We start from the raw sequence: 17,932 nt of genomic DNA, 5'->3' as shown, positions 1-17,932 counted from the left end.
TTTGTTCTTGTTTTTAATGTCTCTGTAAAGCACTTTGAATCACCTTGTTGTTGAATTGTGCTATACAAATAAACTTGCCTTGCCTTGCCTCTGTGTGCTCGTAAGGGTCTAACCCTTTCACTCCTTTGATTTTTCCTCGTATCTTTTCTTTGTCTTTTCGTCGAGTCTGTCTTTGTACGGACCGGCATTGTTCTCCTTTTGTTATGTACATTCCTTTTTTGTGCGGCAAAGAAAAAACAAGAAGGTATTGGAACCGGAGAATGAACGTTTTGCGGTGCTGCAAACGCTTGCATTTGATGCGGTACTTGGATTGTTTTGCCACGAGTTCCCGGCATGCAATGCGCGAAAATCACGTGATTGCTAAACAGGGGGGAGGGTGCATCCGGCCTCCTCGGCTGTAATTGGTCCAGCCCAGAGTCGATCATGACCAATTGGCCAATCCACCACCTTTCATTATATATACCCTTCCTAAAAAAAAAAAAAAAAATCCATCGGCCCATAAAAACAAAAAATCGCCAGCGGCCCACCGGGCAAATGCCCGGTATGCCCGATGGCCAGTCCAGCTATGAAAGAACGTAGCTGTCAAACAAAACCCAAACAGTCCTGACCCGCGGCAAAATGAAACAGGAAAGTACCGCAGTGTAATCCATTTATTTCAACAAAGTAACTGTATTCTGAATACCACCTTTTTAAACGGTAACTGTAACGGAATACAGTTACTCATATTTTGTATTCTAAATACGTAACGGCGGTACATGTATTCCGTTACTCCCCAACACTGCTGATGTTCACCACTGAGGGAAACAATGCAGTGAATGGCAGCCCAACAATGGTTTGACCACTACATTAGAACAACTGCCTTGCATTAAACTTTGGATTAACATCAACTAATATTTCAGTGGTTGGTATGATGTGAAATGCAACAGGATTGGTCACACTTAGTTTATACTATATGTTTTGGATTTATACAAAACGTATAGTAAGTTTACTAAGTTTACTACTATACATTACTATACAGTAACGTATAGTAATTTTGCAATTCAGCTGATGTGCTGTTTTCGATGTGGATTATCTTATACAATTAAATACAATTTAACTTGCCTCAGGTTGAATCCATTATATTTTGAGGGAATTATTGGGATGTGTTAAATCAAAGGAGCAATTTGTTGTTTTTCATTTCCGAAACTAATGTTTCACTATTAGTATTAAATTATTATTTTTTTTTTAAATCAAAAATGTCAATGTTAGCACAATACACAGTGAGTCTGGAAAGTATCCACAGTGCTTCACCTGTACCACATGTTGTGTCATGTTACAGAATTCTTGCAAATTTATTACAAATAAAAACATAAATATAACATTTATAAAAGCACTCACAGCCTTTACTTTGTACTTGGTTAAAGCACCTTCGACAGCAATTACGGCCTCAAGTCTTTTTGAGTATAATGCCTCAAGCTTGGCACACCTGTTGTTGTTCTTCCATTCTTCTTTGCTGAACCTCTCAAGCTCCATCAGGTTGGATTGAGAGCATCAGAGCACACCCATTTTCAGATTTCTCCAGAGATGTTGAATTGGGTTCAATTCTGGGTTCCAGCTGGGGCGCTCAAGGACATTCACACAGTGTTCCCTAAGCCACTCGGGTGCTGTCTTGGCTGTGTGCTTAAGGTCATTGCCATGTTTGAAGATGAACTTTCAGCCTAGTCCATATTTCCATGGAGCAGGTTATAATCAAGGGTGCTTCAGTACATTGCTGCTATTCCTCAATACTGACTCGTTTCATAGTTCCTGCTGCTGAAAAACATCCCCACAGCATGATGCCGACAGGGCCATGTCTCACTTTAGGAATGGTAGTAGCCAGGTGACACAAGCCTGATTGGTAGAGTGCTGTAGGAATAGTTATCCTTCTGCAAGGCTCTCCTCAATCCACAGAGGAATGCTGGAGCTAAAGTGACCATCAGGTTGTTCAGTCACCTCCTTGACCAAGGCCCTTCTACCTTACTCAGGTTATCTGGGCGGCCGGCTCTAGGAAGAGTCCTGGTGGTTCAAAACTTCTTCCATTTATGGATGATGGAGGCCATTTTTTCCCCTGTACCCTTCCCCATATCTGTGCCTCAATATAATCCTGTCTCAAAGGTCTACAGACAATGACTTAGACGTCATGGCTTGGTTTTGTGCTCTGACATGCACTGTCAACAATGGGATTTTAAATAAAGAGGTGTGTCCCTTTCTAAATCCTGTCCAACCAACTGAATTTATCACAGGTAGGGATGGGTATCGTTTAGGTTTTATCCGATACCGGTGCCAAACCGGTACTTTTGAAACGGTGCCTGTGCTTAAACGGTGCTTAAAGAATGGGAAAAAAAACAAAAAAAAACAAACCACAAACTTTGTCCAAAAACCTCTCATGTTCAGCTGTTTTCCACTTTTTCTTTGGTCATTTTAGCTTTTTTGGCCAGGGTGAAGGGAGTATCTGCCATCAAACAAGAAGCATGTAACTACCACGGTGTTTGCTAGTTCACCTTACATGCATTAATGTAATAACGTGGTTAGCCTACTCAACGTAAATTACACACGAACAACATTAAGCTACTCACGCAGAGAAGAACGGCTGCTGCTGCATCATCATCCTCATCATTTCTGCTACACTGGCAGGGCTAGGGGCCAGGACTCTATTCTTCGGGTTCTTGGGGGATGTTGCTAACTCGGTGCATTTCTTGGCTTTTAAAAAATGCTATGCGTCGCCAGGTTCGTCATCAGATTCAAGGTGTTACCTCCTTTGCACAGTATCACAGTATCACCTTAAAGCACTTGTTGCAGGCTGCTGAGTTTGCATCTTTTGCTGTGAAGTACAGCCAGACTTTTGACCGCTTCGCCTTGGACATTTTTAACCTGTAGCTCTGCTCTAAAAGAACATACGTACCTGGCCCCGCCTACTATCCTTGCAAAGGTAAAATGATTACCTAGAATCCAAAGTGTATGACATTTCAGTAAAAAAAAAAAAAAAGCACCGAAATGTGCGCTGCTTTTCGGTCTGGTTACTACCGTTTATGTCAGAACCGGTGCCATAATGGCACCGGATACCGGTACCCATCCCTAATCACAGGTGGAGTCCAATCAAGTTGTAGAAATATCTGACAGATGCTTGGTGGAAGCAGAATGTGCCTGAGCTCAATTTACACAGTGATGGCAATGGCTTTAAATACTGTGTTAGATTTTTGTTTTTATTTTCAACAAATTTGCAAGAATTTCAAGAAAACCTTTTTTTTTTTTTTTTAACTTATTTACTGTCATTACAAGGTATTGTGTGAGTGGGCCAACATTCCTCCACAATGACTGAGTGACTGATCAAACTATACACAGAACAGTTACTTCACATCAATGCTGCTAAAGGTAACTCTACACACTCATAAATCATGGGGCATACTTGGTTTTACAAAGGAGTCTTGTGCAAAAATGTATTTTTCCATAACTGTAAATTAACAGGAAAAAAAAAGTTCAATACTTGACTTTGAAGACTAGCGAATGATTCAAGTAACAAGTTGGAGCCAAACCTTCACACTAGGCCAAAGTCAACAGAGCCACTTTGTAAAGGATTAATAATGGATTCACCACGCAAAGAGGATGAAGCTCTGCACGCCATTCAATTATTACTCTTCTAAAACGCAAATCCTAATCCCTTCATTTGTTTGTGTTCTGGTTTTCACACTGTGCCTTACAGGATCATATATGTTTCAATGCTCTGTTTATGCTACATTTGAAGTGGAGTTTAGGAGGGACAGCCCAGTCCTGTCCTTTCTTCCTGTATGAGATCATTCATCCCACGGGTGGATCCCAGTTGGCCAACACTCAGGTCCCTGTCATCTGTTCAAAGTGTGTCATTCTGGCCTCTGTGGCTCTCTTCGTTGGCAGAGATGACCATTCTCACACAGCGATATGCACTCTACTCTCTCTCCCTCTGTCCACCATGAGCTCTCAGCTGGAGCTTCAGCTTGGAACCGCTCCATTTGAGACTGTCGAGAAATATGCCAAAAAGCACAATGCTTTGCTACAGAGCCTGGCACTGGGTCCATGTGTCCTGTAGTGATGAACCCAGCTTGCTCTAGCTCCCCTGGCGGGAATCTGGCTCGGTGTGAATCTCTACTTAGCATTCGCACACTCTCCTAAATGCTGGAGTTCTTGGAGAAGGAAGAGAGATAATTCCATAGTCTCCCTGACAAAAAACAGCAGGTGAGTCAAAAAGTAAACACTCAAGAAAGACACGCATCGTGGAGTGTCTTTGTAGGGAAACATGGAAACCAAAGCCTCTGGCAATTCCTTCACACCGGTTTGTATTTAGTTTCTTTTCCTTTCTAACCGCCCGGTCTTCAATCCCGGATAAGGTTGAGAGAGATTGTGAATGTTGGCATGTGCACTAGGTGTCAAAGGGGAGTTACTCCCTTCCTCATAGTTTCCTGTTTTATGATCTGTTCTTTCCCATCTGGCAAAGAAGACAGGTGATGGGTTGACAGGTAAAAAGAAATAGTGGAACTGAACATCAGAAGGGCACGGAAAACAACAAGATCAAGTCAGATCACTGGGGAGAAAACCAAGTTATGCTTGGAGAAAACAATTCTTGTCTGTGTCTTCGAAGTATCTAGCATTTAGCAGTTCCACAGAGCGAGCCTGGGATTGTTGTTTTCCAGAAAGTCATGATTGTTCTCCCTTTAAAGGAAAAGTGTGGGATAAGTGCATAATTATTTTTCTTTATGACTAAATTAACTGTTAAGCGAAAGGACCAAAACCCCCTAAAATGTGGTTTTGCAACAGTTTCACCACATATCATGTGGATTCATCCGTCACATTTAAGTGACACAGATGTCCTTTAAAACCTGCATGTGACCTGGGATCAGAGCAATGATTCACCTTAAAGCAGTTAGAGACTACACTGGAGTGGCTTAGAGACAAATTTCTCACTGTGGCTCAGCCAAAACAGACTAAAACCCTATATGACATCTGGGGGTGTTGACAGGTCACAGATTTGTTTTGTGATTGGCTCATAATTTCTTTTGAGTTTTGGCAAAAAAGCAAAACAAAAGCAAAACTAAAAAAAAACCAAAAACAATTTCTGTAGAACAAACAAACAGAAAACCTGGACATACAGTGCCTCTGCTAGAAAGGGAAATAACTACACATAAAACATTTCAGGGAAATCTGTTTATGTTTCGTGCTTCCGAAAGAATATTGGCCAATATCTCGGAACACTGGAAGCCACCAAATATCAGTACTGATCTTAAAAATTCGATATCAATTTGACTATTCTCAAAAAGAGCAGGAGCTTTTTTTTTTTAACGTCGTCTTTATTGAGGAAGTATGAAAAACTGTCAGTTGTCCACATCCTCTTCAGACCAGGCCATTGTTGACAAAAATCCATAAATGCTCCCCATAAAGATTCAAAAGTTTCCCTTAAAAAACTTTTTTTTTTTAAATTTTTTAATGGCAGGCTTGACAACATTTGTTGTACCCATAAGCCCATTTGTTTTCTTCTTAGCAGACTAAGGCCCATCAGCATCCATTCATTCTTTACTGATAATTGATTAAACCAAGAATTTAAAAATTAAGGCTGTAGTGGGACCGGTTTAGAAATACTTTTTCCCATCACAATCTGCACATCCCACACACGATGGAAAAACAAAGGTCCCTTTCGAATCATTGCATTTAACACACATCTAGAATATTTTTGTTGAATCCATGTAACTTCTTTGTTTTTATATATATTTGCATTAATCTTCTATATTATAATCATTGTTATGTGTTTGTTGTATCGTTATCTGATTTCAGATTTTAAATTTTGCCTCTATGGAGCCCATTTCTGGTGTAAATTCTCCACCAATTGAGATATTAAGAAGTTATAATAGTCTGATTCGATTCATCTCCTTAGATCAGGGGTGTCGAGCTCCAGGCCTCAAGGGCGGGTGTCCTGCAGGTTTTAGCTATCACCCTGTTTCAACACACCTGAATCAAATGATTAGTTCATTACCAGGATTCTGGAGAACCTTAAGACATGTTGAGGAGGTAATTTAGCCATTGAAATAAAAACTTGCAGGACACTGGGCCTCGAGGCCTGGAGTTTGAGACCTGTGCCTTAGATGATGATTTTTTATAAGATGACTTGTTTGTGTTTATTATTAAGTTTAGACTTCCCTCTAAGCTCTTCAAATATTGTAATTATGTCTGAGAGAAGCTCTGTTTTTAATGTTAAATGAAAAAAGGCTTTGAAAAATATTTCTTGAGGTAAACTATGGCAGCATTTAGCATTTTTTTAAAACACCAAAATTGTGTTATTGGCACAAGTATCGATTGATTTTTAAGCAATGAAATCAACTAATAAATTGAACTGAATTGACTAATAAATTGAAATTACACACATGACTAATGCAACCAGTTTTTTTTCAAACATGCAAAAAAACTTAAGGTAAAAAATTAAATGCAGAGAAAAAAAAACTGTATGAACCATAATTACGTGGCGCCCTCACCTGAGAATTAGCATATAGCTTTAAGCAAGAGACGTGATTAGCATTTATTTACCTTTTCAAAAAACAAAACAAAACAAAAACAGAAAGAAAGAGACCCAGTGAAAAGGAAGAACTAAAATGGTGTAAAGAGATGTAATACATTAGACTAAAAACTTCAATAGCTTTAATAAGTGAGTGGCCTCCTGTCAGATTGTGCCAGTAGAACCAGTGAGACGAGGCCATTTACACCCCAGTGGAAAAGCCATAAATTATTCTGCAGATGGATGGTGGCAGAGACACTCTTGGGAGGAGTAAATTGCTCTGGCCTTATAGTTGCTGTCAGAAAATTTCTAGGACAAAACAGTCTGTAATGTCAGGGAGTCTTAGACTTATAGAGAAAGAAGTCTTAGAATGTGTTTTTCAAATCACCCCCTTACTTACCCACAGTTGACCCAGGCAATAGTCCCTTGGCCCTTCACCGTCTGGGCGACATCAGAAAGCAGTTTCAGGTGGGAGTCCCCTGATGTAGCTACAGACACAGAATAAAGCGCAGTCAAGCCTTTTTACCAAAGCCACTCGATAGCCCAGGACAACCCAGAGCCATGAGACACAGGAGACACTGTCATGACAAGCACAGAGAAAAAGAATCGAGTTACAGTGGAGCTCACCATCTTTCTAAAGCACCGAGTGACGAAGAAAGACATCGCTGAGTTTGGGTTAGAAGGGTGACGGGGGAGCATTTTCTACTACCTTTCAACGGATGGGCTCAGCGAGGGGGTTTAAGTTACATCAGCTTTCAAAATCTTACAATAGTGTGACTAAACAGGAGATGGAAGGATTATAAGGCGACACAAAGACTCTGGATCTAATGAAGCACTCTCTAACGGTGCGACAAATGGGAAAGCATAGCAAACATGTTTGCACCAACTGCATGATCCCAACAGCAAGGTTTGTGTGGGATCGCCGAGTTTAGAGCGTTCGCAACCACCGGAAACGTGCACAATATCTCACAATATGGCTGAGCTGTGCAGCTTGCCTTCTGTGTTAAGAAAGAGAAACTAGTGGGATATAAACTGCACCAGCTAGAATAACACTGTGTAATGTTACTGATTTTCATCAGCTACGTCAAGTTAGGTACATCCCTTTGAGTAAAGTAAACAAAGTGTAATATTCCAGCTCTTGTGCAACGCAGTACATCATTTTTATACTCCCCTGAAGCCAAATGTGCGTTTTTCACTGCATAAAGAAAACAGCTCCTCACAATGCTCCAGGCAAAGACTATATTTAGATGTAAGGGCACTGCCACAACTTCCCAGGGTTCTGCCTTGGAGTTGGCAACAAAAACATCTGGCAACTCAGGATCAGGGTATTGTACGGAATAGGAGGTGAGCAGGTACCGACTGGTTGACAGCGTTAAGGATGATGAATACCAACCAGATCAAAACTCAGCAGGGATGTGACTGACTGCAGAGGCTGGTGGTGAACACAGAACAGGGCACGGTTGTGTTTAATCAGGGGGGAATGAATGTGAAGTGCCTTGAGGTATAATCGAGGCCTACATGAGGGCAATTTTCAGTGACTTTAAAGCAGGAATGTCTGGGTGAAGTTACAGCCGGTGATCAATCCGATGCGCAGCTGGATACATAGAAGCCAATGGGCTAATATAGGCCGATATGGCTCATTAATCAAGAAATATATCTGTGGCTATAAAGAGGCCTCAGAGTCCTCTGTGGATTATTGAGCAATATAAGTTTGCTTCTTTTTTATTATGAACAGGAAGAACTCCTTCTTGGAAATCTGCAAAATGGAATTAGAAGCTGCTGGGGTGCGTAAGCGTTCGCTAATGGATAGCAGGAAACAAAATGTACTTTAGAGCTGTATAATTATATTTGACCATTTTAGCTTCTATTTAACAGCTACTCTTTAATTCCATAAGCATTTCCAATTTCCTTATTGAAACAGACCACTGCGATCATTCTTTGAAAGCGAGCTAGAGGCTAAAGCTGGGCAAAACATTGTTTCTGAATCCATTTGAAGATACTGTGCTAGAATGTTTTTTAATGAATGCTATCGAATTTGGGCAAAGTACCACTCCACAAAACCACTTCCTAATTAGAGCGGGCGATTAATGGAATTTTAATTAATTTGGTGTTTTCCCTCTACAAAAATCACAGTTTCCACGTACAAGAGCAAAAATCATAACAAAAGACAATCAGCGGCACATACAGTTAACAGGCACGCACCCCTCAAGTTCTCTTAATCCAACTCTGTGAATCTGGCCTTTTTGAACCCCTGAAGGTGAATTGTCGGGATGTTGCGCATCAGCTGCACTTACACACCCACAATTGAAGGAAACAGCTCTTAAGAGGCATCTGACTGTACACAATTTAGGATGCTCTTAAAAATAATACACTTAGATGTAGTAACTAAGTAACTAGTAACTAAGGCTTCCGGAAATTGCAAATTTCATTCTTACCTTCTCTGACAATAACATGACATTGCACGCCCTCAATCTCAAATCATAAAATATGCTAAAACGTGCAATTTCATGATGGTTATCACTAGGGTTGCACAATTAATAAAATTGTATTCTTAATGATATATTTGGCTTCCCACAATTAAATGAACACAATCTGGTGATACTGAAAACTCAAGTCACAGCTGTTCCCTGCATTGTTTAGTGCAAAGTTTGCTAGGCACCCTTAACTGCAGTGATATAACACAGAGCTAGTCATACAAAATCGAACAATCAATCAAATGTCTGTCGTAGCAAAAGCTGAAGACCTTGTCCCTAGAAGCGATCACCATGTGTTGTTTGGAAATGCAAGTGGTGTTAATCAGGAACAAATCGTATGCAAACAGTGGTGGAGAGTTGTGCCTGCAGTGCAAAGCAATACAACTAACTCACTCATCTATGTGAACTTGGTGAATGAATGAAGGCAAAGGAAAACAATGCAGCGGTTGCACATCAAATCCATAAAAGCCAGTCTGTGCAGCGCGTCAGCTCGCAAAGATGCACTGACGTCACCCACGTTGCATTTCCCCAAAAGACGCGTGTCCACTAAACGGGACCGGTTTTATTTAGCGGGAATGCCGCACAACATGGATGTGAAAGTGCTGCTGTGTTTGCGTGACATTTGTATCACACTAAAAAGCAATGGATAATCATGACAAATAATGCTGATCTCAACACTGCTCAAAAATAATTGCGATAATCATGTTAGCCATAGCTGTGCAGCCATAGTTACCACTTTTGTTAACACAATGCATGTGTATGAAATGCACGTTGTTTTCCGGCACTCCACAACAACCTCTACAGCGACAGTGTTTGAGAGTTACTGAGATAATACCGGCATTATCCACCAGCCATTAACACGATTGTTTATCCCCAACCCCTCCTTTGACAGACACAGCAGCAAAAACTAAATGAGTGAATTTGTCGCGTGCGTGTTGGTGGAAAAATCTGCATCCATTTATGGTATACCGATCACGACGAGATGGCTGCCTTCTCTGACCTGTTTCCGTGTAGAGCACCAGAACATTTGTTCTCGTCCTGAGCAGCTTCTTGAAGTCTTTGTGGTCACTGACTTTCTCTATGAGAGGAGACACCTTCACTGCCTCCAGCACTGACAGGAGCCACACCTGGTGAAACACACACACATTCACGAATATTACCACAATAAGATCTCTCCATAGCATTAAATGTAGAAAAAAGACAAATTATTATTTAGTAAATTAGCCCATTTCAGAACAAATCAATAAGTCAGTGTTTTCAGGTTAGATAAGTATTCACTTTATACATTAAGTGGTCCAGCAGGATCATTTTTGATGACCTAGTCCTTATGAAACCACAAGCCCCACTCATAAAAACACACACTATTTACCGAGTATTCCTTGAACCAGACATGCAGTGTTGATGCTCTTATATACATTTATACAGTTACTGATTATCTTTCCTTTACAATGGTACAAACGAGACAGAATTTTGCTTATAAAAATCCTCCTATACAGAGAGTGGGTTCAGCAGACGGCAACAGGAGGGGATTTGTATCATTAGTCTGAATGGCTCCTTTAACTTTTCAGACACTGGTAGGTGAGCTAATACTGTGAAAGGCCTAATATGGAAAACAAATCCCACACTGAGAGGCGTGCACTTTAATCAAAGACAAATTATGGAATTAAAAAGAGCGAGAGAGAGAGTAGACTGGTTATACTCTGCCATATAAAGTTATTTCCGTGCATTGTAATCATCTCTCTGCCATCCCCATTCATTAAAAAGCCCTTCATTTCTGCCTACGGAGAACTAAATTAGACATCAAACATGGCCTGCTCCCTCAGTGACGGCTGTTATAACCTGGAAACAAGCACCTGTCAGGCTTACTTTCTAATTTTAATTCTCCACTTGATTTTCTCCTGTTGTGAGACTACAAGGAACAAAAAGAAACTGTTTTCTGTAAACCATCTGTAAACTTCAAAATGAACACAGAGCTTAAAAGGCTTAGAGGAGGCAACTTAAATACCCCATATTGCACACAGTATCATATATAACGTGAGGAATATTAAATATAGGGCTGGGGTCTGTTTATGTTTTGTAACTTGTGCAGTGGTCTTATTACACTGATGTGACAAGATAAACACGAGCTGTGTAAGCATTTGTTTTGGACCCATGGGAAGCAGATGGCAAAGGGCGGGATAATTAGAGGCTACCTGGGTGACACTTGTCTAAATAGGTTGGCATTCAGTGGTTATGACAGCAGGATGGAGGCGAGATAAGGATGAGGAGGCAGGCTGCCTTTTTTTTATCTAAGACAGGAAATATGGTGCTTCATGGTCCCCAAGAAGGATTAGAGTCAAGTTAACCAAATTTGATTCTTGCTTAATCAGTTCCTAAATATTCAATGATGTTCTGAAACTGTTCTTCTGAGACACATAATGACGAACATAAAGCCATAAATGGTGGATCCATAGTCTAACGGTCTAACCAGGGGTGGGGAACTCCAGGCCTCAAGGGCCGGTGTCCTGCAGGATTTAGATCTCACCCTGGGTCAACACACATCTGAGCCAAATGATTAGTTCATTACCAGGCCTCTGGAGAACTTCATGGCATGTTGAGGTGGGTTTTTTTTTTAATCCATTTAAATCAGCTGTGTTGGATCAAGGACACATCTAAAACCTGCAGGACACCAGCCCCTGAGGCCTGAAGTTCCCCACCCCTGGTTTCCACAATTGCTTGGCAAGTGAAAGGTTGCTGGTGCAGTTCCAGCTAGAGATGCAAAACCCTTTTAAGGTTGCATCAGGAAGACTACCTGGCGTAAAAAAGAAAGATGTGGTACCTGCTGTGGTGACCCCTTGTGACAGGGGAGGAGCTGAAGGTAGCTTTTATCAAGCCACCAATGGAGCTGTTTGTTCCTTTCCCAATCAAGTAACCAAGTAAAGTGGTGCAACATAACACATAGTGCACCACGGAACTCAGACATAGATCTTAATGAAAACGAAATGATGGGGAAACAAATAGAAAAAATGACAATAAATACATTGACACCATGAGTCTTTGCTCTGCGCAAGAGGAGCACTGCGAGTTTCTCAAACCAACATTCATTGTAATAATCAAATTATTACCACACTCATTCTTTTGTTCTTTTGTTTTTCTTTTTAAATTGCTGTCGGCTTGAAAAGTGGCTCTGAAAAGAGCGTCCTGCTAATTCACATTTGAGTTGAAAAAGGACTCAAAATGACCCTGTGTTAGAGCAAAACAGTACTTCAAACCACTTTGGCACTATAATCCATTTATTTTGCATTTATATAAAGTCTTAGCAGTAAGGCTTTCACACACAGGCTGTTTCCTTTACTGGGTAAGGAGTAAACAGATGCTGCTAATTAAATACATTTAATTAACTGATCATTAGCAAGAGCGACCGCAACTGTAAAAGCAGAAGTTTTGGGAGTTGGGTGGTCTGGTAAGATGTGTGTTAGCACAATACTAAGGTAAAGACATCAGCAGTGATCTTACAGAAGCAATTGCTGCTGCTCAGTAAGCTGTGAGGGGGTTAAAAGGCCTTTCCAAACAATTTGAAGTCCAGATTGAGATTATTCACACATGAAAAACATTCAAGACCAGTCAGTCTTCCCAGGAGCTGAACATGCCAGCCAGTTCACCCCAAGTTCAGACTGCAAAACACTCAGAGAAGTTACAGGCCTCAGCTAGTATACTAAATGTTAAAGTTCAGCACAATTAGAAAACGACTGAGCAAGTATGGCTTTTTTGCAAGAGTTGTAAAGGAGAAACACTCTTCGCTGTAAAAGGAACATGGCAGCACAGGTTAGATTTGCATTAAGTTTGGATCTGAAGAAACCACAAGACTTCTGGAGCAATATCCTTTGGACAAACACAACCCAAGTGGGGATGTCATTAAGATGACCATAAAAACCTCTGCATATTAAAGTAGTCTAGAGTCAAATAGGAGTCCATCTGCTATAGGCCTCTGCTTGTCTAGCCTCATATTATTATGTTTAGTCCTTCTCGGCTCTTAAAACGCCAGTAAATCATTAATCAGTCTAGTATTTGCATAGCCATGTATATACATGCACTGGTGTTGAGTTAAAACAACGTTAGATGGTCATCTTTAGTGACTGACTAGGAATATCTGACTGAAGATGGAAATAGGATTTAATGAATCGACAGTTCTGTCTAATATGAAGCAAGCTGCCATCTTTGGCAAAAGTTAGAAACTTTCCAGAGCTAACTTTCAGACCTTCCAGCTATGTTTGATATTTCAGAGAGTTTCCAGCAATTGGAACAAAATTTCCTAATTTGGCTGTTTTAAGGAACAAAGTGATTAGGCCAACAAAGCTTGGTTTAATGAAGTAAAACAGTTCGTCAAGAGATGAACTTTAAACTGAAAGGTTGGATTCCAGTAAAGGTCTGCTGGTAACTGGTGTTTTTGCAAAACTCAAGGAGAGAAACAGATTTTTCTACTGTCAAAGTCTGTTATTGTTCTTTATAAGCGCCTTACACCATCCAAAGTGTGTGTCATCTTCAAGTGGTAGATGTGCAATAATAGAAATAACAAGACAGCCTTCAAAAGTGACAGGCCTATTGAGAAGCAGCATTACCATACGGGCGATCGTGGCTCAAGAGTTGGGAGTTCGCCGTTGCCTACTGGTGGTGGTCAGAGGGCCCGGTGGCGCCAGTGTCCGGCAGCCTCGCCTCTGTCAGTGCGGGTGTGGGTACAATGTAGCTTGCCATCACGAGTGTGTGAATGGGTGGATGACTGGATGTGTAAAGCGCTTTGGGGTCCTTAGGGACTAGTAAAAGCGCTATACAAATACAGGCCATTTACCACACCACCAATGATTTATGCTAGTTTTATTACAGTCGGGCACATGTATAGAAGGCTAAACTAGAAGAACGCAGAGGTTAAACTTCAAGTGCAATCAGATGAGATGTGGGTTAAAAGTAACTGAAAAAGAATAGTTGGAATGAGAATGTGGTTCCTTTTCACAGCCTTTGGCTTATTCGCTGAATGCTGGCAGTGCTTTTCTTTCTGTAGTTGGTAGCCTTGTGCAATAAATAGCAATTATTGATGATAAATGTAAGAGTACATAAGTATAATAAGTACAGGACACCATTTCCTATCAGATAATAGCAGTCTTGAAACAGTTGCCTTGGTATCGCAATCATTCAGTTCAACTCCCCATGTATTCATAGCAAATTCTTGTTCTTTTAGTCTTATGGAGACAGAAGTTAAACGAGCCCACAACATACTTTGTACAGTAAATCATTCTAAAAATGAACATTTTTCATTATTTGCATCAGATTTAAAGAATGTGATTAATTTATTTGGTTATTTATTGAAAATATGTGAAAATGTTCCATTTTTGGAGACATTAGTCTTTATTATGTTCATCCTTAAACTCTTCTAATTCAAAAAAGATCTTGAACAGGTTAAAATGGAGCATGATGCATTCAGTATCAGTACCAGGAAAGAAATTAGCATATTCATAAATAGTCATCTATGGTTTCAAAGCAGTCTTTGAATCAAGATGATGTATTTATGGGGGGGGAATTACATGGTGCACTGTGCTACAGTCTGAGAAGATTGGTGAATTGCATATGCAAATGTATATATATTACCATGAGGGCATAATGATCTATTTTTCCCCTGAATTTCTAGTAACTGACCCACATGACGATTGCTAAGTGGAATGTAAATTTCATGAATATGTCTATGGTTTCTGAACACTCAATCACTTGTGCAATCAGGCTACTGTGGTCCATAAAAATCGAATGGTTAATGATTAAAGCTTGACTTAAATGGATCACAAGCAGCAAGCCACTACCGCCCAGCAGAAACTGATCTGAAACTAATATTTTACAATTGCACCTAATGTTTATCTCCTATTGATAATTGCTTATGATGAAAACTAAGAAGATGTATGCTTCTTAAAAGTGCTCATGTCCCCACTGTCATTGATGAGTCTGTTCAAGCGCCTAAATCTGTTTGACCCACTTCACAGAAAGACTCACCAATGCTCAAAAACAGAAGTATCGCTATCATCAGACAGAAATAGGTTTCACTGACTCATTAACTCGTACCGACTCTATTCACAAGTTTTACAGCCTAGTCCAGAGTAAAGAGACACGGACACCTGGCATTTAATCTTAGGTAATCAGCAGAATGACACCCTACACTGAATACTGTACCTGTCCTGTACGGCCTGACATTCATTTTACGATACACCGTATCATGAAAGCTTTAATGCAAACTTAAACCTGATGTGTTCTAATTTCATAATAGATGCAGGACAGAGAAACTCCTGCATGTGTCACAAAAAGCTGAGTTTTTATTTATTTATTTTTTTTATTTGAATTCAGGTGCTCTGGGAGTATGTGGTGTCTGGCCCATTGCTATGGGCCATTCATCCTTATACAGTACAACCGTTGCAAGTGCTTGGTCTGCATAGTTGGCTATAAGTTGGACTCATTCCTGGTGGGTGATGGGCTCTGCCAATGCTGCCCTTTGTCACTTATTCTGTTCATAATTTTTATGGACAGAATTTCTAGGTGCAGCCAAGTGGCGGAGGGCTTTCCCTTGGGTGGTCTCAGAATCCCATTTCTGCTTTTTGCGGATGATGTGGTTCTGTTGGATCCATCAGGTGATGGCCTCCAGCTCACTTTGGAACGGTTCGCAGCCGAGTGTGAAGCGGTGGGAATGAGAATCAGCACCTCCAAATCTGAGGCCATGGAAAAAGGGTGGAATGCCCAGGACAGGGACAAGTTCTTGTTCACTAGTGACGGGAGATGGGAGCGGGAGATCGACAGACGGATCGATGCTGCGGCTGCAGTGATGCGGACGCTGTGCCAGTCTGTTGTAGTGAAGAGAGCTGAGTGTTAAAGCGAAGCTATAAATTTCTATGGTCACGAGCTGTGGGTAGTGACCAAAGGAACGTGATCGCGGATACAAGCGGTGGAAATGGGCTTCCTCTGAAGGGTGGCTGGCCTCTCCTTTAGAGATAGTCTGAGAAGTTCGGGCATCCGGGAGGAGCTCAGAGTAGAAAGCTACTCCGTCACATCAAAAGGAGCCAGTTGAGGTGGTTTGGGCATCTAACAAAGATGGCTCCTGGGTAAGGTGTTCCCGGCATGTCCCACAGGGAGGAGGCCCGGGGCAGACCCAGGACACAGAGGGAGGTTTGGGCTTCTCTGCTTGGGCTGCTGCCCCCACAACCCAGCCCCAGATAAGCGGAAGAAGACATATGGATGGAATTTCATATTGAAATCGTTAAGTGAGCAACGTATTTACTAAGCAAACACATGTATCCTTATGCTAGCACACTGAATCATTATGCTGTCAGTTGACATTACTGATAGGCAAAGGGTCAATCACCTTCAGTCTGATGTGAAAGTCTTAAAATTAATTTGTCATTAAGATTACATTCAGTCTGAGTTATCACAGGAAGTACTGAAACCACAACAAAGAAAGTTGAAAATAATACATAATAATAATAATATTTATTCTGTTCAATCCAAAATATAACACTTCATATTAAGTTATGACTGCTGCTGATTAGCATATAGTCTCAAAAAAAACAAAAACCCCACAATACAGCAAATTAACTACAGCAGGAAGCTCTGTAATACAATGCATTGATGGACTACTAATTACCAAAAACCTGAGCTCTGTAACTTTATATCAGGGGTGTCAAATATAATGCCCAGGGTTCAGAATCACTCTGTTTTTTCTGCCTCCCCCATTCTCAATCACACTACACCAAACTAATAGATAAACCAATTTCTTTAATTTACTACAGCAATATTTCTTTATCATGTAGAAAACTGAGATTTACTGTCAAAATTGTGCTTTTTTTCTTATATTAGCATTTGTGGCGGCTGATTACATAGAGATCTTTTTTTTAAAAAAAATGTATGTATCAAATTTGATCCACTTGACCTTACAGGGTTAAGAGCATATTTTTGTAATTGTTTTCATTGTGTGGTTTTATTTAATTAGTTTTTTATCATAATACAAACACTTATGTTCAATATAGTAATAATAAAAATAATAACTTTTATTTATAGGCATCTTTCAAGACACTCAAGGACACAATTAAATAGCAAAATCACAGTATGCATAAAATTGGAAAACACCATAGAATTAAAAGTCAATGCATCAACAGAACAGGCAACCTTTAAAAGATGTGTTTTAATACTGGCTTTAAAGATAAGGAGAAAAAATATAATCCTGATCGAAGTATGGTCTGTTTTAAATCAGTTGAAAAGCCTGATTATCTATAATAATAATAATAATAATAATAATAATAATAATAATAATAATAATAATAATAATGACAAAACTGTGAGAGCACCAAAATTCAATAGAACCTTTTTACAGTCATACCAACCAGCACTGTGTTGTACATATAACTATGTTGCATTTTCCTGTCATTTCTGACTATCTGATGAACATTACATTAATACATTATCTGAACATGCTGAAATTTAGGGATGTGTCCAGTGGTAGGTGTTACCTGATAAGATAAAAATAGCTGATTTAATATATTTTTCCTACTTCAAAATATTAATATGAGAAAGCTCTGACATTACAGTTTCATCACGTTCAAACAAGAAAGAAAATGTTATCATAGAGTCTGATTAAGTAGGATTTAATACTTCACAGACCATCAAGACTGTCACTGATGAAAGGATAAGGCTCATTCCACATTTTTCTTCAAGAAAAAAAAAAAGGCAAACCAAGAATTAGTTTATGAATATATAATCCAAGTCGTATCATTTCAATTCTAGTTAACCGCTCAGTCATATCCCCAGTTTACTGCTTGATTAATGAATTAGTAAATACCATCTTAATGTTGTGTATTAAGCTGAAATACACCAGTGTTCTTAAAATCCGGTTACAGATTAGAGTGCCGGTTTTTCAAAGACCTCA

The 17,932-nt window shown here is 40.0% G+C and overlaps 1 protein-coding gene across 2 annotated transcripts in view; it reads right to left on the bottom strand.

Annotated features, from left to right (window-relative positions):
* pdia5 (protein disulfide isomerase family A, member 5) overlaps positions 1-17,932 on the bottom strand; it is a 76,432-nt gene that overhangs the window by 50,799 nt on the left and 7,701 nt on the right. For both annotated transcript variants that reach the window (XM_085435175.1, XM_085435176.1), the window contains exons 2-3: positions 10,007-10,133; positions 6,933-7,020 (exon numbers count right to left, since the gene is read on the bottom strand). In XM_085435175.1, coding sequence (XP_085291301.1) covers positions 6,933-7,020; positions 10,007-10,133 — 215 coding nt within the window. The remainder of the gene's footprint in view (positions 1-6,932; positions 7,021-10,006; positions 10,134-17,932) is intronic.

Source organism: Copadichromis virginalis, linkage group LG16, assembly GCF_057382275.1.
Source record: "Copadichromis virginalis isolate Kocher_CV1m ecotype Utaka linkage group LG16, C_Virginalis_male_GT1.1, whole genome shotgun sequence".
NCBI lineage: Eukaryota > Metazoa > Chordata > Actinopteri > Cichliformes > Cichlidae > Copadichromis > Copadichromis virginalis.
The sequence above is the reverse complement of the archived record's forward strand: the minus strand, read 5'-3'. Positions and strand labels throughout refer to the sequence as shown.